The 25,229-nt window shown below is 39.4% G+C and overlaps 2 protein-coding genes across 2 annotated transcripts; both read left to right on the forward strand.

Moving 5' to 3' along the window:
• The first annotated feature begins 991 nt into the window (after positions 1-991).
• On the forward strand, positions 992-12,915 carry lama3 (laminin, alpha 3). Its single transcript, XM_030791097.1, has 27 exons — positions 992-1,099; positions 1,349-1,459; positions 1,589-1,700; positions 2,079-2,246; positions 2,466-2,662; positions 3,064-3,180; positions 3,471-3,625; positions 3,679-3,774; positions 4,504-4,645; positions 4,834-4,933; positions 5,212-5,328; positions 5,660-5,830; positions 6,085-6,236; positions 6,343-6,537; positions 7,024-7,172; positions 7,357-7,519; positions 7,653-7,780; positions 8,774-8,891; positions 9,361-9,501; positions 9,861-9,991; positions 10,126-10,260; positions 10,623-10,788; positions 10,991-11,109; positions 11,508-11,688; positions 11,925-12,080; positions 12,363-12,525; positions 12,764-12,915. The coding sequence occupies exons 1-27, from the start codon at positions 992-994 to the stop codon at positions 12,913-12,915; spliced, it is 3,843 nt and encodes a 1,280-aa protein (XP_030646957.1).
• Positions 12,916-16,280: 3,365 nt separating this feature from the next.
• Positions 16,281-23,996, forward strand: ttc39c (tetratricopeptide repeat domain 39C). The gene is made up of 14 exons (XM_030791745.1): positions 16,281-16,452; positions 17,234-17,282; positions 18,971-19,099; positions 19,491-19,605; positions 19,732-20,098; positions 20,827-20,995; positions 21,278-21,371; positions 21,654-21,761; positions 21,959-22,068; positions 22,210-22,333; positions 22,748-22,845; positions 23,013-23,117; positions 23,383-23,421; positions 23,724-23,996. The coding sequence occupies exons 1-14, from the start codon at positions 16,310-16,312 to the stop codon at positions 23,811-23,813; spliced, it is 1,740 nt and encodes a 579-aa protein (XP_030647605.1). The 5' UTR covers positions 16,281-16,309; the 3' UTR covers positions 23,814-23,996.
• The last annotated feature ends 1,233 nt before the right edge of the window (positions 23,997-25,229 follow it).

Genomic DNA, 25,229 nt, shown 5'->3' on the forward strand with positions numbered 1-25,229 from the left:
GTGCCCTATTTCAGAGCTGTCTAATAGGTCAGCTATAGTAATTACCAATGTAGAAAACCTGCAATATTAACCTGAGGTAGCTTCAAATGAACCACCAACTTGTATTTAAGCTATAATTATATGTAATTATAGATATAACTACCCTAAAACCTTCTGTCCATATCTTGTCAAGAAATGTGAGAATGCAGCCAGTCTGCTACTGGTAAAGCAGAGAGCAATTTAGAGTCTTTCTTCAGAACTTGTATTTGTTTGAAACTGACATTTTATTGTTTTCATAGTTTTGCTCTAGGCTGTCTCAGCGTTGGAGATGAAGTTGAATGCTTGTGTAAACAGGGTTACTCTGGATCCAGATGTGAAAGGTATACACAGGTTTTAAAACTCTGAGGAATAGTATACCTCTGTCTGATCCATGATGTAATCCTCTTAGGAGCAGAAATGAATACAACCGAAGACTGACATCTCCAATTAGTCTTCATGTGTTTGCAACATTATTGGAGGATTTCTGTAAGATTTCACAGAATCATTGCTGTTTGCTTGTTTTCTAAATCTTACCTAAACGTGGTCTTTCTTCTGTAGATGTGCCCTTGGCTACTATGGTGATCCTTTAGCAGATGGAGGGAGCTGCCAGCCCTGTAGTTGCGACAACAGCTATTTCTGTGATCCCAAAACAGGGAGTACGTAGCCCAGACAAAATAAAAAAATCATTGAACCGTGACTTCAAAGCTGGATGAAAACTAGAGATGTCTGTAATTCATTATTTACCATGCTGAACTTACCATAAGTCTCCTATCTGTTTCATAGAATGTGAGTTACCTGAAGAACCCAGTGATGACTGTTTTGGTCAGTTTGGAGCCTCCTCCATTATTCATTATATGCTAATTGATATCTAATGCATTGCAGACATGACTAATTATTCCAGATCTTCAAGATTTACTTCATTCCCACAGATTGTGACAGCTGCGTTCAGACCTTACTAAATGATCTGGAGGGGATGGATGATGAGTTGTCCAGGCTTAAGTCAGAGTTAGAGTCTATCAACAATAAAGCTACAGCTCATATTGACCTTAAGAAACTTCTGGATGCCATTGCTGCTACGAAGGTGGTGAATTCTTTTATTCTTTTTTGTTTCAGGCTATATTTATATGTTCTGTGGTCTCCAGCCAATTCTCTATGAAATAAGAACAGGCTTTGTTCATAAGTTCTTTATATTGGATCTGTATATTGGATGTTTGAATTAATTAAATACCATTTCCCTTGGTAATTAAGATTCAATTTGAATTACCTACAAAATGTAACAATACATTAACACATCTGTTTTAATTGTTAATAACTCTATCATCACAAACAGGTTCTGGTCAGTATGTACAGTTCAACTGTTCAGAATCGCGCGCTGAAAGTGAAGGAGTTGGATGCCGACATGGAGAATGTCAAAGAGGACTTGAGCATGCTCAAACATGAGGTGTTTTTGAGCTTTTCATTACAATTCAAACATCCCTCCCCTCACATTTTTACTGACAAATGAAAAATTGATTTAATTTATATTTCTTCTTATGTGGAACCTGAAAACAGTTTTTTTCCCTTTGCACAGACAAATAAAACTTTCTCAAAGGCTCATAAAGTTTTGCAAAAAGTGGACCACACCAATGACAGAAGTCAAGCCTTACTCTCAGCTATCACAGACCTTCTGAGGAGAATACAAGGTAAAGTCACTGTAGATGCATATTTTAGTTTTCATTCGTGCAAGGGGAGGGTTGAAAAAGTAACAGTTACTATGTCATATTATGTTTATGGACGTTTGTGCAAAGTTCGACACATAAACTTTATTTTCAAGTGACAAGACATCACCTTAATTCAGAAGTGTCCTCTCAAATTAATTTAGATAATTATATCTATAGTCCTCTAACTGATGGTTGGTTGACCAAACATTAGGTTTGTAGAGGGATGGCATAACAAAGACTATTTTTGAAACTTTGAGACTGATTTTGTTGAGGTCTAGACCCATCAAATGTTCTCAGGTCCTCAGTTCACATGCCCATTCAAGCTCACTCTGTGTCAAATTCTCTCACTCTTACACTCAGAGCTGCTGGACAAGGTGAAGGATTCTATCAACACCAGTGCTCCAGTGGCCCCTGAGGAGGTTATCAGAATGCTAAAGGAAGCTCAGCAGATGTTACAGGAAATGAGAAGGCAAAACTGTAGAACTGAATGGAAAATAGCTGAAGAAGAGCAAGGAAAAGCAGACAAACGTAAGATGCTAGAGCGAGCCTGTATGATTGTTCTCGCATTACAGCTATGGCTGTTGAATAAATGCCACTATTTTTCCAATATATTTGAACATAAATTAGCATCATTGCAGTTCACAGGTTCCTTCAGATACTAGTATCGTGTATTTGCACACCTGAGATAGGGTGTCTTGCGTCTTTGCATACCATGCTCACTGTGAAGTCTTCTGTTTCCTTTGATAGTCTTAGATTATATCAAGAAACACCTTGCCGATCACCTGGATGAAAACAAGACACTTGTAGACCAGATTGCCCAGTCTTTGATGGATGCTCTAGCCAAACTCCAGGATCTAGCAGAGGCACTGAAACATGCTGAAAAATTAGTACAACAAGCACAACAGCTTAATGAAGGAAATGAAGCTGGCCTTAAAGACATTCTGGTAATCGCATCACAATACCCCCATTACCAGAGGCACATTCTGCAATTTATTTTTATGAGTCGTCTCTTTATTGAAACGATGGTTGTCATTGTCAAATTTAGTCATCGTTAAATCAAGTAATCCTCCACATTGCCTTTTTGAGTTTACTCAACACAGGCAGTGAAGTCTTTTAAAAAAGAAACACTGGCCACAAGTTGAGTATGCTTGAAAAGGCTCTGAGGCTTTGTCAAAGAATTTGAAGTCAACAGTCTTTCGTAGAGTATAGGTAATATTGTAATGATGGAAAAGGGAAGCAGGAGGAAAAGATGAGTAATTAAAAAATTTTATTTGTATTTGTAATGTTCAACATGTTTTTCTGCGACTTCAGCACTTTTCAACATAATTGTGTTATTTGCTGTTAGAAACGTCGGAAGCAGTTGGAGAGTGAGCAAAGTCGCATTCCTCCTGATTTGTCAATGGCCAGAGACACTCTGAGGGAAACAGAGGATCTTCAGAAAATGTTGGATGACTTAAAAAAGGTTAAATGAGGTCAAATTACTTGCCTGCTTTTTCCTTTTCTGTGACTTCAGCCAGAGAGCAGAAGTTTTAAACCGTCCTTTGGCATGATCCAGGATTTTTGTGAACATTCTTTTAATTGGATTTAAAATCAATCATACCCCAGTTTAAGTCAGGGTATAAAACTCTGACAAAGAGTGTACCATATACTTGTATTTGTTCTTTGTCTATGTCATGCATGGGCCCGTGTGTGTAAAACTGATATCATGCACAAGTCAACAGATAAGATTGAACTTGAATCTTTTTGTTTTAGGAATACGAGAAACTTGCTGCTCAACTGGATGGAGCAAGAAATGATGTTCCCAAGAAACTGAACGAGCTGTCATTAGCAACATCTAAAGAGGGACTCGTAAGACAGGCAGAGGAACATGCTCAGTCTCTCTTCAACTTGGCTATGGATCTCCAAATGTGAGTCGTGTATTTGTTCAATTTCTATGTGACCACTTGTGTTTATGGAGCAGTACTGGGGTTGTGTCTGTTATTCATTATGAGAAGGATGTGGGTAGCAGCAGTAATGCTGAACTGAGGGTGATAGAAGACCCAAGTGCAGAGCTCTGGTACTTTAATAAATCAGTTACGCAAATCCAAATCAGAAATCTCAGGGATAGTCAGAAACACAAGCCAGTGTCAAAATTCGAATGGAGAGCAAACAGGAATCTGTACAAACAATCCAAAATCGAACGACAATGAGCAGGGTCAAAAGGCAGGCAAATGGGTCAAAACGCAGGAACAGAATAACAAAGAGAATCGCCAAAGAAACGTTCAGTAAGAGCTAGCTCAATACCTCTCAGAGAGGTGCCTGCAACTGCGGTCCTTAAATCCCCCAGTGGTGATTCAGTGAATTTACTGCAGGTGTGTTAAAACTCAGGCGACTCAAAACGTGGGCGTGGCTGAACGGAGGATTGGCTTGAAACAGGTCTGACAAATGCTCACAAACCGTTCATGCAAAACTATGTCATTTACAAGCAACACGCATGGCAGGCAGCTAGACCCCATGTCAGCTCTCTGACTCTGTCTACCTCCTGTCAACTCTGTCTAGAGCCCGTGTCAATTCTGTTTGACTCTGTCTACTTCCTGTCAGCTCTGTCTAGAGCCCATGTCAACTCTGTCTGACTCTGTCCACTACTCATCAACTCTGTCTAGATACCATGTCAACTATGTCTGACTATGTCTACTCTACTTTCTGAACAGTGCAAAATACACTAAAAACCATTATTGCTGGAGAGCACACCACCTTTAGTACACACCAACTGGCACTGAAGTTGATTTGTTTTCATCTCTTGCAGGGCACTACAGAATATTTCTAACAACTCAGCTGTACAAAAAGCTTCAGAAGCTGTGAAAGCCTACACAGATGTGATCAATGCCATCAGGGAGGCTAAGGCGGCTGCCGAGAAGGCCACACAAGCTGCAGATCAAGCTGTCACGGTGAGAGGAGTGTTTCTGGCTTAATGTTAACAACCAACAATAATATACATACCATACAAGCACTTTTCTTCACATCCAATGAACACAATGTCTGTTAGTATCACAAAGAAAGATTTTCAGAGACAATAAGGAGGCAACTTGAGAACACCATCCCATCAGTGTAAGTTGATATAATGTTTTTGGGATAGGATGTGAAACAGCAGGATCTCGCCAAGAGAACAATGGTATTAAAAGATGCTGCAAACAAACTGCTAGAAGAAGCAACTCAGGCACAAGAGAGTTTAAAAAGTAAGAGGTTAATTTCATTAATTTGAGTTAATTTCATTCTTTGTGAGAGCATATCTTTCTGAGCATTCTTGGGCATGTTTATCATCTTACAAATAAATCATGCAATTCTTTGTAAACAGACACACCGATTAAAAATGCATTATCATCATTTCGATATAATCCTAAAATATGTCTTATTCTGCTTTGTATATCATAATACACTGATGGCTGATTTTTTTTTTTAATTATTGCTCAAGTGAATTGTAAATTCTGTTGTTTATATATTTCCTGATGCACAGTGGCTGAACAGAATATTAAAACTCAAAGCGACCGCTTAAACCGTGCAAAGGACAAGAGCAATAATCTGAAACGAGACATCGAAGCTTTGGAACAGAAGATGAAAAAAATCAAAAGGGGTAGGTGAATTCGGGTCAGTTCAAATGAAGACGATTGCCCAGGAGTACTGCCAGTACCTCAGAGTTTCCTAGGTCCAAGTCATTCATGATCAGTCATAAAAAAGAAAAAAGAAACCCTGAGTTAGAATCTACAAGTTTGTGCACCCGTTTCTAAACTAGTAATATGACTGGATTTTGAACCTTTGGACCGTATTCCAAATGTATGCGAGTGTGGACTATATCATAAAAGCTGAGTGGATCAAACTATCTCAGATTCACAAAAGCATTTCTCCTGACTCCTCTTCTGCGTACTGGGTCATATTTATTCACCTGTTTTTCTTTTTTGTCCTAGATGATATTGCTGCTCTTTTAGACATGGCCAAGCAAGACGCCAGTGCTGCCAACTCCACCGTGAACAATGTGACAGAATGGGTTAAAAATATAAGTGCTGAGCTGAACAAAACAGTGATTCCCTCTGCTGGCTCCAATCTGGACAACATACTCAATGAGATAAATAAAACACGTAAGTGTTACTGCCGGCTAAAGCGGGAAGGCTTCTCACCAATGTCTTGGTCCTGCCTAAACAGCAGTGAGCACCTGAGTGTTGGACAGTACTTACAGTAATGTTATTTATGTCATGGTTTTGAAACAAACAACACCAATAGGAATCATGTGTTATTCGTGTGATCTAAGTGCTTGTAAACTAGCAGAGCGGGAAAAATCTCAAAGTCACTTTGGAGATGATCTCTTCTGAGAATACCCTTCTCCCCCTAATAGTAACTGACCTAAATCAGTCCCTACCCACACTGACTGATACGCTTGCTGAAGTGAAGAACCAGAGCCAGCGAATGCCTGATAGTGCCAACCTCCAAGATGACATCAGGAAGATTAAGGAGATGATTGAAAACACCAGAGACATGGTCAACAGAGTGAGTTTGAATTCTATTCTTACCGGTTTCTCCTTCATAATAAGAATATCTTTCATCTGGCTATAGTGTAGAATTAAGCAAATCCCTTCTTGGCACTTATGTGTAGGTGAGAGGTCCTATGCTGTTCTCTGGGAATGGACACGTGGAGCTTCGACCCCCCAAAAACCTGGAAGATCTAAAAGCCTTCACAGCTCTTAGTCTAATGATGCAGCGGGCCAATACAGACCCCTCCAACCGCAGGCGCCGTCAGGGCAGACAAGCCCAGAATAAATTATTTGTCCTCTACCTGGGGAACAAACAGGTTAGAAGATTCTCTATTTTGCAGGGTTACTGTGACATATTCTCGTCTTGAAAATTAAAAACGAACGTAATAATAAAACAAGTAAAACTACTGTTTACTTATTACTGTCTAAAACTACTGTTTTAAAAAAAAGAAAAACTGGGGTCACGATTCATATCATACTTTGTACATGATATAAAGCGTTATGTTTTTAACATTGCTTTATTAACCACATTTCATGTGCTTAATTCCATCAGTAATTCATAGAATATTGATTGTTATATCAATTCAAAGAATGACAGCACTTTTTTTGCCATCTGTCCTCTTTGTTTTCTTCTTCTTTTTCAAGAAACTGACAAATACAAGAACCCTCATTTCTAAACACTCAGTCACTGATCTATTTGCTAAAAACTAAAAGATAAAATTTAAAAAATGGATTTGTAGTATCTTTTGAACGGGTTGTAACCCATCTTTTGAATGGGCTGTAATTTGTGCTCTGTACTGCAGTCACCTAAGGATTACATTGGAATGTACCTGGAGAAAGATGTGCTCTACTGTGTGTTCAAACTGGGAGGAATCATTCATGAAATAAAGACCAATGCCGTCACCAGGTCCGCAACAAATAATGCTTTTATGGACAAAGTGGACTTCCACAGGTACTTCACTGTGGACACACAGGTTTTCTTCAACAGGACAAGTTCCTCAATGAGAAGCAAAGTAACTCTAACCGTAACCCTGTCTCTAATTCTTATTGACTGCAACTCCAACTTGAACTCGAGCTCTAACTCTAACTCTAACTAATTTCTTGTTATGTTTTAAATACCTTGACCACTTTTTCAGAGTGTATCAAGATGCAGAGGTTCTCTTCACAACGGCATTTACCTCGGCTACACCCCAAAAACTTCCACCAAAGACCCTTCAGTCCAATACAACAGTAGGCTTGCTGGACCTGGACCCTGATGATGTGGTCTTCTACGTAGGTGGCTATCCTACAGACTTCACTGTAAGTAACACGTGGTAGTACATTTTCCTCAATTCCTATTGCAAAGGTTTTTATGAAACAGACCACGTAGTTGCTTAACTTATTGATTGTTCTCTTTACCCTACAACATTCTTTGATGTTTTTGAATCAACAGCCCCCAGAAGAAATAAATTTACCCCCGTACAGAGGGTGCATTGAGTTTTCTACATTTAATGATCAAATCCTTGGTCTTTACAACTTCAAGCAAGCTGTCAACATTACTGATAAGGACAAATGTCTACGGTACTGGATAAATAATTCATTCATTTAATTTAGCATTGTCAGCATTCCGGTCATGAATATGAAGTCTTCCTGCAGGATGGACTGGAGGTAGTAAAAATTTATTTTGCTTTCAGGGGACTTATTCCGCAACAAGGAAACTATTTTGATGGGACAGGCTATGGCAGAATTCAGCTGCATCCTCACAACCGAATAGTCCAGTTCTCTGTCCGTAGTAGGCTGCAGAATGCTCTGCTTTATTACATGGGGAATGAGGTATGTAATTGGGAAAGACTGAATAGATACAGACAGCAGACTTGATAAGCGGATAACTTTAAGTTAGTTTTAAGTAAGTAAGTTTTAAGTAGATGACTTTATACTCATTAACAGGATTCCTACTACACTGTCAGTGTGGAGAGAGGAAAAATTGTTTTAAGGAGGAGACTTGGTGATACAATCGATGAGAAGATGACTCCTGAAAAGGTCTTTCCAGTGGTGAGCATGTTCTAAAACTCCTATTGTTTTGTCACATATGCCAACTTTGGTTTGAAAGATGTCATGACACTTTTGGAATGAAACTGTTGATGCAATTAACCTCCTCCTTCTTCCCTTTAGAGCGAGGACAAGCAAATTAGAATAAAATATGTCAAGGAAAAATTTCAAGTACAAATCTCAGGGGATTTAGAACTTAATTATACTCATGCTGGGTACGATAACGCTTACATTGGAGGAGTCCCAACATCAATTAGAGAAAGGTAGAGCATTTCTCTTTGACTGTTTGTCTGACTGTCTGTCTGTCACTCTCTCTCTCTCTCTCTCTCTCTCTCACACACACACTCACACACACACACACACACACACACACACACACACACACATGCATACAGTTTGCTTTGTAAAAACTGTGCTAGACCACGAGTGAGTACATTTTATTAAACAATGTGCAGTTTTTGAGAGCACTGTAGTTTTGCCACCGAACTGGTAACCCTTGATGGTGAGGCTTCCCTGTTTTCCCAGACATAACATCATCCAGCCACCTCTCAGAGGATGTGTGGGGAACCTTCGAGTAGGTGCTTCTTTCCAGCTGTTTGTTGAGGAGGTTGGCGTCATACCAGGCTGTTTCAATTCACTATTGGTGAGCTTGAATTCAGACATTGAAAACTGAGGTGTCCTGTAGCCCGTGAGATGTGCTGAGGTGACTGGAGTGCATTCCAAGTAGAAAGTTCCAGATAAAAAAAAAAAACAGTTGCGATACTGACTGTAGGACAGAAAAAAACTATTTATAATGGTCCTATTTCTCACCAGTAGCCTTGCGTCCCACAGATGTTGGTCAGTCCATAACTACTTACTGATTAATTGTTACTGTGTTATCAGTCGTAAACAATGCACACAACATGTATCCAAGCTGCGTTTCAGTTAATCAATGCCTTCATCATACCACACTGTTATTTTATTAATTCTTAGATCATATTAAGTAACAGGTCTTAACTGGCCAGAAACATACATTCACTTATATATGCAAGTACTGTTTCCATGTAAGTGTAAGAGTGTAATAACAGTTGCTATGGGTTTATCTGAACTGAAAATTACCCTTGATTCTCCAGGGTGTGCGTGAAGGTACTCTGGACTTGGGCAGCTCTCTCTTTTTGCCCGCTAAGGGTGTGGTGGTGAACGGGGGGCTGATGGTCTCTCTGGGGTTTAAATCCACTCAGACCAACAGTCTGATACTACAGGTGGGCCAAGCAGTGAGCGATTCAGGACTACTCAACCACAGAGCTTATTTTTCAGCTGTTTGGAAGCCTACTGGGAAAAATCAATTTGTCAGTTTACATTTGACAGTCCAACTCGATTACTTAAGTCCTTAATGATTCTGTTACTGTCTCCCTTACTATACAATTACTGTACATTCACTATATGTTTCAGCAACACCATTCACCAAAGCATAATCGTCACTCAAAAACATTTTCTTAAATCTGCATGGAGTATTGTATGCACTCTTGTATGCACAGTGTTAATTCAGTGCTCACGATTATGCTGTACTCTAAAGAAATATTACCATCATGAATTCATATGAGAGGTACTCTCCATCACTATTGATCCACAGAGGCCTGGATTTCAGCTATCTCTGGTTGATGGTTTTGTGGAAATGGCAGATGCTAAAAATGCTTTGAGATCCAATGAAATATACAATAACGGGGAGTGGCACTATCTGACTGCCTTCAGAAACGAGTCAGGGTAAGACAGATGAGAGCACGATCATCCTTCATTCTTTATGACAGTAACGTCATGACAACACAGTTCTGACAAATATCTTCATAAAGCATTTATATGTAAACATTAACATGTTGTACTGTGTGTGGTGTATTCAGGTTGGAACTGACAGTTGATAACAAGGATATGGGGAAGCAACAGCCAGGAGCCTCACCTGTTGCTGCTGCGGGAGACGACATCATTTTAGGGAAAGAAACTTTCAGCGGCTGCATACAAAATCTTTACACGAGAGGGTGATTATTTTCCCGCTTTTGCGAGTGCACAGGATAGAGCCTCTGGTATTCCTATAGTAGACAACACAACATTAGGACACACAGTAAACCCCAAAAGTTTGGATAATGCAAAAAATCTTAGGCAATAATTTTCTCTACAAAATGAAGAAAAAAAACCCCAAAAAACATTTCAGCTGTGTTTAACTTTAAATGTAATAACTAACTTCAAAATGTGGTGTTTAGGAAGTTGATTTTTGCTGAGGCTACACATTGCCTGAATTGTTTTGAGTTATCATGTATACAGCACTGCATTGATGAGCCTGGATAATACAGCATATATTTGTAAAATATGATCTTTAACAGTGTGCTGTTATCTGTTACAGGCCTGAGGACCAGTATCTCCCAGCAGACCTCAGTGCTTTCATCCAGAAAGGAAATGTTACGCTGGGAGTTTGTGTTGCTAGCCAGCACCTCCCTCGGCGGATCATGACAAAAGAGCGCAAAAGAAAACGCAACAGAAATGACTTGAGTGGTGTCATCAAAAAAGCGGTGATTTAGAATGCGCTATATTTTTCAGTCTATCTATTCAAAAAAAAAAAAAATCTATAGAATACCACTAGTTATTTTATTTATTTCTTTTTGGGAGACACATAAATCAAACAAAGCAGGAAATTTTAAGCTTCTTCCTCAAAAACCTGTTTTTTTTTTTTTCCTTTTGTTAATATATCCCCTTTCTCTTTTGCATGATTAGGCAGTGAAAGACCCCAAAGGACAATGTGAGGAGCCCGCTCCTCTAATTCAGGCCTACAGTTTGGATGGAGTCAGGAGCCAGTTGCAATACAACATAGATGCAAAGGACCTTAATTACAGGTATATTAAAATCCTGATGTAACAGCCTGATGTAGTTCTGATTTAAAACACAGTTTTATAAAAACTTGGATGACTTCAGTGGCAGCCTTCTATTATCATTATAGTTGAATACTACACATCACAACGTAAAGTGACTGATTGCCATCAATACACCCATTACAAGAAGTGCTATGTCTTGATGACACTTCTAGGCTAGAACTTACTATATCAAGCCATAACCATTTAAAGAGAGAGACTTGGATGAAGTCTTCAGTGTGCTCATTGCTTTCAAACCTAAACAAAACCAGTGATTCTTCTAACATTGATTGGTTCATTGTTATTTCATAAGGAAATAAATTACAAAATATGACTCGTGACTACTCACTGCTTTATTTCTGACGGAATATTTTGCTTTGCAGGCCACACTTCTCCCTCGATGTCAGGACCAAATCGTCAGAGGGCCTTTTACTCCATATTTTTGGGAGGCGTGGTGTGTGTATGGTGGCTTTGTACATGGCCAATGGGAAAGTCAAACTCATGGTGGGGAGGAACATCACAATCAGCCACCACAGGAAGATTAATAATGGAGACTGGCACAACGTAGGAACACCCCTCCCCTCGGCCACATTAGTATCAGCTTAGCAGATTCTCTCCTCTTGTCTCTCATTATTCTCTGAAATTATGCAAAGAAAAACTGAAACTACCACGTTGTATAGATTAAACTACAATCCTGTATTCTGTAGTAATAAATTGCAGGCTCGTGTTCTTACCACAGTAATGAAACACCACTATACAATAGTGTATTGATACTGAGAAATGAATTATTGTATGTTCAGATCAGGTTTAGTGTGGAGAAAGACTCTACTCACATGCTGGTTGATGGTTTTCGAGTCCCCGATGGCAAACTGGCTGAAGATGAGGGATTTTCCCTGGATTTACAGCCTCCTGTCTACATAGGTGGAGGCCAAGTTCAACCAGTTTTGGAAATGCAGGTAACTATATGAATCAGATACCCGATGGATTCAAATTATCCTCAGCTCTATACAGTTTAGTTCTAGTTCATTTGTACAGTGCTTTTCCATATTTAGCATGTTTTTCGTTTTTTTGTGCAATTTACTCTCTCTGCTGATGTCTGTTTTTTTTGTTCCCCTTTTACAGTTTTTTTTTTTTTGGGAACAGGGATTCCTTGATAAAAAAAACAATCATCAAAATAAATTTTTGGTTGTCACTGAACGTTCAAAATGTCACTGAACGTTCAATTTTTATCTCCTCAGAGAAAGTCCCTCCCCCATAAAAGAGTGATTGGATGCATTCGTGACATAAAATTCTACAACGCCCTACTAGAGCCAGCTGTCAATCATGGTGTGGCGCCCTGTTTTGATGGGGACACAGAGAAGGGTGCATATTTTGCTGGTGACAGATCATATGTTGTATTAGGTATGGACCAAAAACAAATAGAAATTTGTACAGTATTACACAATTGAAGCACAGATCATATCTCAGCAAAAGTAACAATGACAAATATATGCATGATGATGAGTCACTCTTTACTTTTAAATGATCTGCTTTCACTTTGCTTTTATTTCACATGTATGTTTCTCAGTTTTAATATGAAATTCAACATTGACAACTTTTAAATGAAATGATCACTGAGCTGTAACTTTTTGTATTGCAGAGAAATTCTTCACTCTGGGTGAACATTTCAACCTAGCCTTTGAAATTCGTCCCAGGAATTTGATGGGATTACTGTTTCACGCTGGAAACCAGCATGGACATAATCTGACTGTGTTTATGAAGAAGGGGAAGGTTGGCATTTTTATCTTGTAGTTTCATAGATTTGCTGAATTTACACAACGACACTAAAGTTCCAATACTGACAATACTATACATAATTCTAATTATACTAATACTAATACTAATTAACCAATACTATACACTGTATATACAGTGGGTTTTGTTATTTTTTAAGAGATGGGATGGCCCAATGGCCACCAGGGGGGATGGCCCAGTGGTCACTGACTCTAGTCTATATGATACTGAATATTGATGAATTTGATACAATATTATAGAAAATCTGGCCTACTTAATCATAACCTTAACTGAAGAAATAAGATTTCTTAATAAAACTGTATCTACACTGTTATTACATTAAACATACCACTGATCCTTTATCTGATGAGCATTGTGTTATTCTATCTTAGCTGGTGGCACAGGTGAATGATGGAGCAGGTGACTACAGTGCTTCTGTACCTTTGCATCATGACATCTGTGATGGCACTTTCCACCATGTCATAGGTGATGTTTCTACCGACCAAAGTACACGTCATTAATTCCATTATTTTGTAAACAAATAGCTGAATTAAGCATAGGACATTCCTCTAGATCCACATAATGTGTGTGAATGTCAGTAATTCGATAACGTCTGTGTATGTGTATTATTGTCCATTAATCTAATGTAATGTATTTATCTGTTTATTCTGAGGTCAAGTCCCATTGTACAGGTTTCTCTCACGTGCACTTTATGTAAACAAGCGCTTTAAAAGTTCACACCAGATTTCCTTTTGTTTTCTAGTGGCCAAACAGAAGAACACAATTAAAGTTGAAGTAGACTTGGACTCAAATCTTGCAGTTGGACCCTCTGTTCACTCTTATTCCACAAGTCATGATAAACTCCACATTGGTGGCATCCCAGGTAAAATCACATTGAAAATCTGTACTTTCAGGCTGTTTCACTTCAGACTGACCCAATATATTACAAACTCGTCACGGTACATTTAAGCCTGGTACCCTGGACTAAATCACATTTTAAATGGAAAGTCTCCATTTAAGACGGCTAAACTTTTTTTTCGAAAAATTGTTAAAAAATTGGTAAACCTTGCATATATACATACACAGATATATTTAAGTTGTAGAGCTTGCATACACATACACAGATAAATGTCCATGACAATATATAACGGTCTTTCACTGTCAAGACCCTTTTTCATGATCTATCAATCTTACATGAAACAGTTGTGTTTACATACAGAATTGGCTTCAACGCCAAATGAGCAGTTTTAAGTTTTAAGGGTTTTTACATTCAGACAATGTTTTGGAAAAGTAGTCAATAGGAACTGTTAAGAGAAAAACAACAACTTTCCATGGTTTTGTGGCAAGAAACATGCTTTTAGACACTTTTCAGTTTGTATTTTGTCTTTCAATATAGATACCAGGAACGGACACAAGAGATGTCCTGTCTGTACTTCATTTACGGGCTGCTTACGGAACCTTCATCTCAATGGGAAAGCCATCTCACTGAAGTCTGTCACTGGTGTCTCTGGCCCTGTTAGCCTTCATGGGTGCCCTAAGATGAATAAAAGTGCCCAAGACATTGAGTGGGATAAACATTCAGAATACCGGGGTTACAGTGAGAAACTGCTTTACATTTAGGTTTCAGCTGAGTAATTCGAACGTATTCTTTTGCTACATTTAAGACACTCTAGATATTAAAGTTTGAATTTGTAGGCAAAATAAACAATGTCCTTGTGCGACTACATCTATATACCACTAGGGGGCAGTATTTAGCAAAGCTACCCACGTTGTTGATTGTAGATTGTTTGTACTGATATTGTCACGAGCGCTGAAAAAAAAAAATCATGCAAATGAATATGGATCCATGATAAGGGTGTAACAATTCTTGGTGCTTCACAGTTCTTGGTGCTTCACAGTTCACGAGTAACCAATGCTGGTGAACTTTGCAAAGGTGTCGGTTAAAAAAAAAAACATGAAGTGGAAAAAACAAATATGAGAATAAAATCGCAGATGTTAGTATGTGTGTAAAGCATCATTTTTCAACAAGATACTGAAATAAAGTCTGTTATAATTGTCGTGTAAGCTAATGTCAATTGCTTTGTAAACATACAGGCGATAATAAATGGATGTCATTTACATACACACACTTAATATCTTGCTCCCTCAAATTTTAGACTTTAAGATCTTACTTAGGGTCCAACTTCACTTACTTTCGGTATTTGAATATTCACTCACGGTGAAGTGGACTGGTCAGTGATTTATGCAGTAACTTTTTGGTACAGGTCTAGGTCCGTGTATGAAGATGGTAAACTTTAGTTTTCTAGACCAGTTAACATTGTTTACATTGCTGAAACGTTTGAAAGGCCACGTTTGCTCCTTATTGCGTGAGCATACTGTATCGGTGGCATGTAAATCAAAGCGCCTCTAGCTAAACACGCTTAGTCACCTCTCATGAGACCAAAATACCAGTCTGGTTTCCTCTGGAAAAAGAAAAACAAAAAAGAAGAAGGAGGTGTATGGGATGATGTCACTGCATTATTACTGTTACAGGATAATGTAAAAGAGAGACATCGCTTTAAAAATAAAACGTTTTTTGTTGTTCTGCATCCATTCCGCATTTGCAATGTGCGGCTATTAATAATCTCGTAAATCTATCCACTTAATCCGAGCTGTCGATCCCAGATATAGAAGTCACCACTGTGCCGTTTGTTAACCAAGTGGCAAATGTTAATGCAGTAATAAAACTCACAAACATCTCACAACAAAGAAACATCAGTTTTACAGTCCATGACGCTTTATCAGCCACGAAAGCTCAGGAATCCATCGCTGTACTAACAGAAATATGTCAACAGAACATCGCTATACTATTAACAGAAATCATTTTCTGAAATATATATTTTCAAATCTCTGGACCTGTTATAGGACTTTTACTTTAAAAAGAAACACGCATTCGGTGGCCATTTTGGGGAAATCCTTCCTATTTCTGTTAGGGGAGGAAAGCTGCGCCTGCCTCCGATTATGCAATTGCATTGGACACAGTGGCTTGATGGAGTTGTGTGACCACCGTCAAATGCGACGAAACTATAGAAGATCGTTAAGGAGCGGAACAGTGGGAGTATATGCTGGTCCCACCCAGTATGAAACTGTCCATGAGGATTTCAGTCGTATGCGGAATACACTGCGCATAGACTTGGTTTGACATAACACAGGGACTACTGAGTGTTTGACCGCTCATTCAGCGCCGGTGTTTTCTCGCTTCGGTGACCGCCAATGCAGGGGCGCGCCTGTAGGCCAACGTTTGCCAAAGGACAGCTGTTGACAGATGTGGCGTCTTTATGTTTCACGTTTAAATTTTGGTAGATTGTCATAACTGTGGAAGCATTAACGTTCATGGAATAGACTCTGCGATTTGAATAAGTTAACGTAGACAATGGCAGGCCCGGAACAGTCGCAACAACAGAAGCAGGTAGAGAAAGCAGAGCAGATAGATGATGCAGAGTTGGCGCTTCAAGGGATTAATATGCTCCTGAACAACGGATTCAAAGAAAGCGATGAGCTTTTTAAGAGATACAGGTAATGTTATACTCTAAATTAAGATCATCTAGCAATGATTTCCTGAACTGTCAAGAGCAAAAATTCAGTCGCTGAAACGTGAAGCCATTTTGTGTGAGACCTTACAAAACAGTTTAATCTGGTACATTAAATCTCGAATAAAGCTCGACTTTATCGCTTAAAAACCTCTCGGTTGAAATAGTCCTAACAGTGTCCAGTTCATTAAACAACTCATTTTATTATTAATCATCACTGAATCAGCAGACATCGACCAGTTAACACTGGTTAAAAGCAGGTGTGTGTTTATGGAACGAAGACTGGCAAACTGTTAAATTGGATGGTTTAGTGCCGGTCTTGATGTAGGCCCATACAGCATATTAATGTAAAAGTTAGTGGTGCTGGGATGGGATAATGGTCAGTTGCTTTAACATCCTAAACGAGAGTTTCTTAAGGTTGAAGGATGATACCAAAGATGGGTGATGGGTAGGGATAGAATTAATTATGTGGATTACATTTGAGCTCAAGTCCTCAGTATTTCCAACTCTTTATATCCACATCAGCCATTTTCGTGTGAGATTGTCCAGATGACTCTGTTGTGCTGTTTTGCAGTCTTAGATTCAGCATCTGTTTAAATGACACACAATGTATAAAAGATTAAAATGTGTCATTAAATATAACCAAAATATCTGTTTGATTTGCTCCCCACACACCATGAGTTTTTTTTTTCTCTGTTATATACTTCCTCAAGAGAAAATCAGTATTTTGCTTTAGATGTGTGATTTTTTTTGTTCTCTTCCTATAGGAACCACAGTCCGCTGATGAGCTTTGGTGCCAGTTTTGTCAGCTTCCTGGTGAGTTTCTTTAGGTTCTGAGGGCCCATTTCTGTTTAACTGTACCACCGTTTCAGTTTCAGTGTTATAGTGAGCACAGGTGACAAAGAAACAGGAACGAAACACAAGATGTTTCAGAAAAAAACAAGATTTAGTCTAAAGTTAAACCCTCATTTTGATGGAGCAGGATGTGACAGTAATCTACCAGTACACAGCTGGGTGTTGATTTTCCTGTTTGGGCAGGGAAATTCACTGTCTCATTCACAACACACCAACATGTAATGTTACCAAGTTATTACAAAGCCATTGAAAGGAACATACGGCAGTCACCAGGAAAATACATAACGTACATCTATTGGTTGTTTATTAGCTGACTGTAAGTGCTAAAAAAAAAGCATTCTGACCATTTGAATTTGCTGTCAGGCCATGAACTAAAGCAAATCTTTTCACAAATATCTTTACGGTAAACGAGAGAAGGAAACCAACTGCGTAAGCTAAAATGAACTTGTTCACCAGTTGCAACACACTTCTAATGATAAGGACAGTCTACACTTCCTCTCTGCTGCAGTGTTGTTCTCTTTCATGGCAGCGGTCAGTGTGTGGGTGGGAAAGGACTTTTATGCGCGTCTTGTTAAATGGGAGAGGAAAGTGGAAGACAAGGAATATAATGAGCAAAGACAGATTCAAATAAAAAAAGAAAACATGAGACTGGAGTGAAACACTGGAGGGTGTGGAAGAGATGTTCCACAGAAAAGCTTCAAAAGCACTTTTGTCATCATCTTTTGTGTGCTGACGTACATGTAGCTTTGACTTGCCTTGAGATCAGGCGTGAAGTTACTCGCCATTCAGACATGCAGAAAAATAATGATGAGAGGGTTAGAAAAGCCATGGAGAGCTTGTCCACAATAACCATGAGCTTATGATGGTATAGTGACAATATCTGCGTTCTGACTTTGTATGAAGATAGTGACGGAAGACAGAATACTGTATACTAATCCAGCTTCAATGGTTTCATCTGACCCTCTACTAGAGAGGATGAACTGTGATAGCATATTCTTTTCAGACTTTTCTACTTAGTGTTATTGCTCCCTCTCGCTCTCTTCTCTATTTCCTTCTTTCACTCTTACACACACACACACACACACAAGAGATGTGTTAGCGGCTCTAAGAAAGGACCCTTTGTTTTGACCTTGTCTTGTAAGCTGCATTGTGTGACCCACCTCCTCCAATCTGATTTGGAACTTTTTTTTTTTCCTTTCTTTTCCTTCCCTTAAATATTTAATGAAAGCTGGCTTAGTAAGAAGCCAGAGGAAAAGGTGGGTTAGTTAAAAAAGGCAGGAAAAATTTCAGCAGAAATGTTTATAAAGGATTGAAATACCACATAACATGAAGGCAGAGAACACCATTAATTGGAAAGGAGCCATAAAATATCAGTGGTTGTGTTTATTAAAACATTGTTAATTAACGTACTTGCAGATCCTCAAAGAGGCTGATATTGTGGATCTCGTGTATACTCAACACTTGTATCGCTAAGTATGAGTTTAATATGAGAGAGTGATGTAGTTCTCCCGTTCCCAAAACTTAGCAATCAGAGAGGATGGGCTCTAACTGTGAAAGAGAGTGATTAATCTTTTTCCTATACATATTGCATAGTGTCCACAGTGTCCTTAGGACTGCGTGTATGTGTTTTTGTGTGCATGTGCGTGCAGAATGCCATGATGACGTTTGAGGAGGAGAAAATGCAGATGGCGTGTGATGACCTGAAGACGACCGAGAAACTGTGTGAGAGTGACAACGTTGGTGTCATCGAGACCATCCGTAACAAGATCAAAAAGAGCGTGAGTGTAACTCAGCGAAGCTTTCAGAGTGCTCCATTTCCTCCACCGCAAAAATGAGTTCAGTTTGTTTTGGATTTTGGATTGTCTACGTCAAATCTGTGCAGCAGGCAAAGTATTGTTTTTGTTTTGAGTTTTGTTTGTTAGGCTAAACAACGATACTGCGACTCTGACCGAACTGCCTGTCAACAAAACTGTCTCTGCTAAAACATTTTTATTAATCAGTGTCTTTACCTAGTCCTGATGCCTATAAACTGAAAAATATGATTGAAGTAGTACATCTGGTGTTTAACGCCTGTGCTAGTCTCTGCCTCATGTAGCCATCAGAGCAGTATTTTTGCATCATCGCTCCAGCAGTAAATGGCACTGAGCGTGTTTTAATTTCCCTGTGAAGATGGACTCTCAGAGGTCTGGAGTGGAGGTGGTGGATCGTCTGCAGAGACAGATCATTGTCGCTGACTGTCAGGTCTACCTCGCTGTGCTCTCCTTCGTCAAGCAGGAGCTCTCAGGTTTGGTCCAGAACATTTGTATCTGTTGATTTCACACTTGAGAAAGGAATGATCTTATTGTTGTAGAGAGGTCAGTTGGTGTTTAGGGTTGTGATGGAATAACTGGTATTTACTGATTGGTCACAGCATACATTAAGGGAGGCTGGATCCTCCGTAAGGCCTGGAAGATGTACAACAAGTGCTACAGTGACATCAGCCAATTACAAGAGGCCTCCCGAAGACGGTCATCTGTCAGTCAGGAGGTGCCGCCCGCGGACCAAGCCAACCACAATGCTCACGTCGTCGAGAGCAACGGGTTGTCGGACGAGGCCTTGGACCGTCTGAAGGGTTCCGTCAGCTTTGGCTACGGCCTCTTTCACCTCTGCATCTCCATGGTGCCCCCACACCTGCTCAAGATAGTCAACCTACTGGGTTTCCCTGGCGACCGTCACCAAGGCTTGGCTTCACTGGCTTTCACCAGCGAGAGCAAGGACATGAAGGCTCCTCTGGCCACGTGAGTTTGTGTTTTTCTATTTCGCCTTTGTGACCTTTTTGATAGCTAATAGATAACTGGTCTGACAATAATGTAAATAATAATATTGCTTTATAGTTTTGGGCAATTTGGGATGATTCATATAAATTTGCTCACGGCCTTTGTGCGTAGTGAGTGAAGTTGAAGTACTCAGCTGAATCTATCGTAACTCCTGGAATTCCCAGCCACCCTGACATTGCAAAACTGGTCATGTGTACTGAGACAAAAATCCTTTTTAACGTAAGAATGTCTGAAACTATTTTAAGAAGACAAAAAGAACCTCTTCTACAACATCTAAACTGATTTGAAATCTTTAAATCTTAGTCAAACTCCTGAAAAAGTATTTAAAATGTTTGTGAATGTCACATAAACTTTAGAAAACAGGTCTGTGCTTGGTTGTATTTTCCGATAGCGTTCAGCTGAGAATGTAGGTTGCTGAAAGATTTGATTTTCCTCAAAGTTTATCGTGGGAGAAAAACAAAAGGTCGGAAAATTCTGCATTGAATAAATGAATAAATTAGGTTCTCATGAGTCGAGATGTTATTACCCACCGCCTGGTAAAAACACGGCAAAGCGGGCTGTGGGAGGGAAAAAAGGAGGTGTGAGTTCTAAAGGGCACGGTGCCTGTATTTGATATCCGTGATGTCTTGTGCTATATTTGTAATTTGACAGCGTAATGTGAGATGTTCCCTGGTTCTGCTCTGTCTCAGGTTGGCCCTCTTGTGGTACCACACGGTAGTGCAGCCTTTCTTTGCTTTGGATGGTACTGATTCGCAGGCTGGGCTAATGGAAGCCAAAGCTATTCTGCAGAGAAAGGCCATGGTTTACCCCAATTCCTCTCTCTTCATCTTCTTCAAAGGACGGGTGCAAAGGTTAGAGGTGTGTGTAGACCAGTCCCTGAAATCACCTTAGTTTTTTTGATCTTGATGTTGTGAACAAGGAGAAATAGCCCATGTTTCCACCTTGAAGTGTCTTTTTCTTCCTCTTCACAGTAGTTCAATAGTTATTGACTTGCTGTTTGTTTATCAGTGGCATTTTGCCCATATGAGATGTTGTTTTTCTCAGACTATTGAACAGACTTGTACTATTGCTGACTTGTGTTGGTGTTGATAAGCTTGGATTGACTGAGTGTGTGTGTATGTGTGTCTCTCTCTCTTTCAGTGTCAGATAAACAGTGCACTGGCCTCATTCCATGATGCACTGGAATTTGCATCAGACCAAAGAGAGATCCAGCATATTTGCCTGTATGAGATTGGTATGGATGCTTTCCGCTGATAATGACAACACTACTTCTGAGATTAGTAGTAATATTAATAACGACAATTTTTTTTAACCTAATAGTGAAACGTGTACCTGTTTCCACATTTCTATGCAGAAGTTCTTAGTCAATACAAAACCAGTGACACCACCACAGTCGTTTGTTTCATAGCAATCTTTGTCTCAGATTTCCAGTATGAGCAGTTTGTTGTGTATTTTAACTTTAATTAATCATAAGTCATGGCACAGTTTAAAAACCTATGACTGAACGATGTTCCAGGCTGGTGCAGTATGATCGAGATGAGCTTTGAGGATGCGTACAAGTCATTTGAAAGGTTGAAGAACGAATCTCGATGGTCCCAGTGCTATTATGCCTACCTGACTGGAGGTGAGTTTTTGACCAAATTCTTCCTCATAAAGCTTTTATAAGTATGTTATAGATATGCCAATAATAAGTGACATTAAACTGATCAGTGAAGCCTTCATTTAGTTACTGTCGCCTGGAGACTTGCTGGACTGAGACCTGGGGACTTGCTATTTTGATGGACGTTTCGTTGTTGTTGTTTTTTTTTTCTCCCTCAAAAGTTTGTCAGGGGGCCTCCGGTGATCTTGAGGGGGCCATGGCGATTTTCAGAGATGTACAGAAGCTCTTCAAACGGAAGAACAATCAGATTGAGCAGTTTGCTCTCAAAAAGGTTAGTATACACCACCACAGCGAACAGCACAAGTTTAGAAAGACTTAAATGTGATGAAGTAATCTTTTATACTGTCAAACTCTTTTCACTCTGTCCTGCATACTTCTTTCTCTCATTCATTCATCCTTTGTGTGTACACAGGCAGAGAGACTGAGGAAACTGTCTCCCTCCCGTGAGCTGTGTATCCTGGGCGTTGTTGAGGTGCTGTACCTGTGGAAAGCTCTTCCTAACTGCTCCCCCTCCAAACTTCAGCTCATGATCCAAGGTGAGAGCATCAGATAGGGTAAAAGGGAGGAGGGGACAGTGGTCATTGAGAAAAAAATGAAATCTTAAATGGGAATCAAAAGATGGTTTGGTCCTGCAGATAGCAGAGGATAATTCCTTAAGAGTCTTACTATGGCCTTCCCCCTGGTAAGGACAGTCGCTTACTTTCTGTGAACAGGGGTAAGATGGTGAAAGAATCTGTTCTGTTCAGGGGTAACTCAGTTAACCCTGATTCTCAGATAGCTTTACAGGTGTCAGCAGTCTGACAGTTCTTCCTAATGTCCAGTAGGTGGAGAAGTTGTGGTTAGGGTAGTAAGTGTTTTAGGTACAGGAGCTGTCCCATTAGCTTTCGAGACCTTGGTAACATCACCTGATGGGCTATAATCATTTTTCCTGTTTTATTTATTTTTTTTAGTTCTTCAGAGTCTGGAAGATCCATCAAGTCAGGGCTTGAAACACCTGCTTCTCGGTGCTATTCAGAAATGCCTGGGAAACAGTAAAGATGCAGTCCAGGTACTAAGCTCCAATCCTATTCAGCTCCATGTGCCAAATCTAACACTCACACAAACGTTATGCAAACTTTATTTGATATCTAGTTAAAATGTAAAAGAGCGTGTTTGATAGTAGCCTGAGGCATTTGATGTTAATGTTCTAAAATATGGATGGTTTTGTACCCACAGTCCTTCCAAATGGCAGCTAGAGATGAGTACGGGCGACAAAACAACTCCTACGTGCAGCCGTACTCTTGCTACGAGCTTGGCTGTGTTTTGCTGGCCAAACCTGAGGTAAGAGATCAAGAGATCTCTTGATCTGTGTGTGTGTGTGTGTGTGTGTGAGAGAGAGAGAGAGAGAGATGTGTAACACTGTTTGAACTTTTTATGCTAACCACATTACTGCTCTCTCCATGTCGGTTATTTAATTTATGCATATTGAATGGAAGGCTGTGAGATGCGTGTGCAGAGCCCAGAGTTGACAGTACCAGTGTAAGACGTGGTACACAGAAGAGACCGTGTAGTCTACTAATTTGTGATATATTTGTTTCTCTTCTAGATGGTGGGTAAAGGGAGATCATTACTACTTCAAGCAAAGGTGGGCAACTGTGAATCTTCTTTTTATGTCTTTGTTATTTTAATTTTAGAGACACACTTAACAAATAATTGCAAATGTAGTTACTTCTTCGGAAGGTATTTGTGACTGTATCACATTATGACTTAAGATTTCTTTTATTCAGAAGAATTGCCCAAAGTATCACTGCCTCAAACACTCTCATTAAATACTTCACAGGATATCGAGATATGTTGTCATGACTACCATAATACCTTAATGTGTCGTGTAGTTTCATGTTTATCACAGTGTCGCTCTCTAGTTACTGACTAAGCCCTTTCCCACAGGAAAATTATGCAGGCTACGACTTTGAGAACAGACTGCATGTGCGTATTCACTCTGCACTGGCCTCTCTGAAGGATGTGGTGCCTCACTGACCCTTCCTTATGCCGGGAGGAGATCCCTCACTGACCGCAGCCTCCCCCCTCCCATGCCTGTCCAGCACTTTTTGAAAGAAAAGCCATTTTAAATAACAGCGTTTCAACTTTTGGAAATAACACGCTTTTTTGACACAAATTTCTAAAGAATAATTTTACAAGATCTACTGAAAAAAGGTAGTGACTCTCACCACTAGATTTGTCGAATGCCAAAATCAGTTATCGCGTTATGGAAGCCCCTAGCTATCTGATTTTGGCGTTGGATTGATCAAGTTATGGGAGGAAAGCTGGTCATATACATTTTTTTTTTTTTGCTGGATTCACTTTTCAAAAAAAGGGTTTTTTTTTTTTTGGCCTAAACATGTCACAAATGTTTCCAGTCCTCATCAATCCATGTCAGTCAGAGCCTTAGTCAGCTCTCTCACAAGGCATAACAAATCAGAGAGATGTGTTGACTTAGGCTTGCACTGCTTATTATGTGTAGCATTACAACATGTTTATAACTGCTAGGGAATGCTTTAACGCTGGAAAACTCAAAACTACTACTGAAGTCTTTTCTTTCTTTTCTTCTTGTTAAAAATTCTCCAAAACAGCAGTGTTACAAATGATACTGTGCGTATGTTTTATTCAACAACAGCCTCTTTCTACTTCTGTAAAGATTAATGATACATTCAGTTTAGCTGGTTTCTGGCAGGGGAGTGAGAAGCACTTAGAACTTAAGAGGCATTTGAGAATATAACCGGTACAGAGTACAGATCTGTAATCTTTTAGGGTTTGAACACATACTCGTTTGTTTCGATAAACATAACATAACATTTTACATGTAGCACCGCTCATATCTTTACATAGGCTTGAATACATTTTTGGCACATCAGTAAAAGAGTGCCTTCCCTGTCCATAGTAATAATGATATTACGGTAAGTAGATGTATCCATTTGCCCTTACGCGATGGCAGAAATGAACATAACCTCTGAACTTTGAACCTGTTACCTTTAACAGTTTAGTGCCATGTCTTAACGTGTGGGTCTAGGTTAACCTATAATAATTTATTTTTTCCTTTTCTCTACAAGCATAATTTCCACAGTGACCTTACCCCTAATTATGTTTCTGCCAGACATTGTCACTTTGTCATACTGTGTTGTTTAGTGTTGCCCTTCTTTTTTTTGAGGGTTTTGTAATTGTTTGAACTATGTTTTATGGGTGTTTTATTAACCAGGGGTGACTCAACTTAACATAGATTCCCTAAGTATGTTGTTTTTGTCATTCACTGTTTATTTTGTACCCTGATGAATATAGGTGTTTCTAAACCTTTGATACCCTACTTCCTGCGTTCAGAAAGCAATGTCACAATGCTACACCTCGTCATTTTGTTATTCATGAGAGAGCATATCTCTCTTTGATCTTTTCATTCTGGTT

Source organism: Chanos chanos, chromosome 14 (genome assembly GCF_902362185.1).
Source record: "Chanos chanos chromosome 14, fChaCha1.1, whole genome shotgun sequence".
Taxonomy (NCBI): Eukaryota; Metazoa; Chordata; class Actinopteri; order Gonorynchiformes; family Chanidae; genus Chanos; species Chanos chanos.

Coding starts and splice junctions, on each gene's coding strand:
- lama3 (XM_030791097.1), top strand. CDS start 992: ATGGATGATGAGTTGTCCAGGCTTAAGTCAGAGTTAGAGTCTATCAAC. Junction 2,663..3,063: donor CTGGCCTTAAAGACATTCTG/GTAATCGCATCA, acceptor ATTTGCTGTTAG/AAACGTCGGAAGCAGTTGGA. Junction 4,646..4,833: donor CTGCAGATCAAGCTGTCACG/GTGAGAGGAGTG, acceptor TTTTTGGGATAG/GATGTGAAACAGCAGGATCT.
- ttc39c (XM_030791745.1), top strand. CDS start 16,310: ATGGCAGGCCCGGAACAGTCGCAACAACAGAAGCAGGTAGAGAAAGCA. Junction 21,372..21,653: donor TATTTGCCTGTATGAGATTG/GTATGGATGCTT, acceptor ACGATGTTCCAG/GCTGGTGCAGTATGATCGAG. Junction 22,334..22,747: donor ACTTCAGCTCATGATCCAAG/GTGAGAGCATCA, acceptor TATTTTTTTTAG/TTCTTCAGAGTCTGGAAGAT.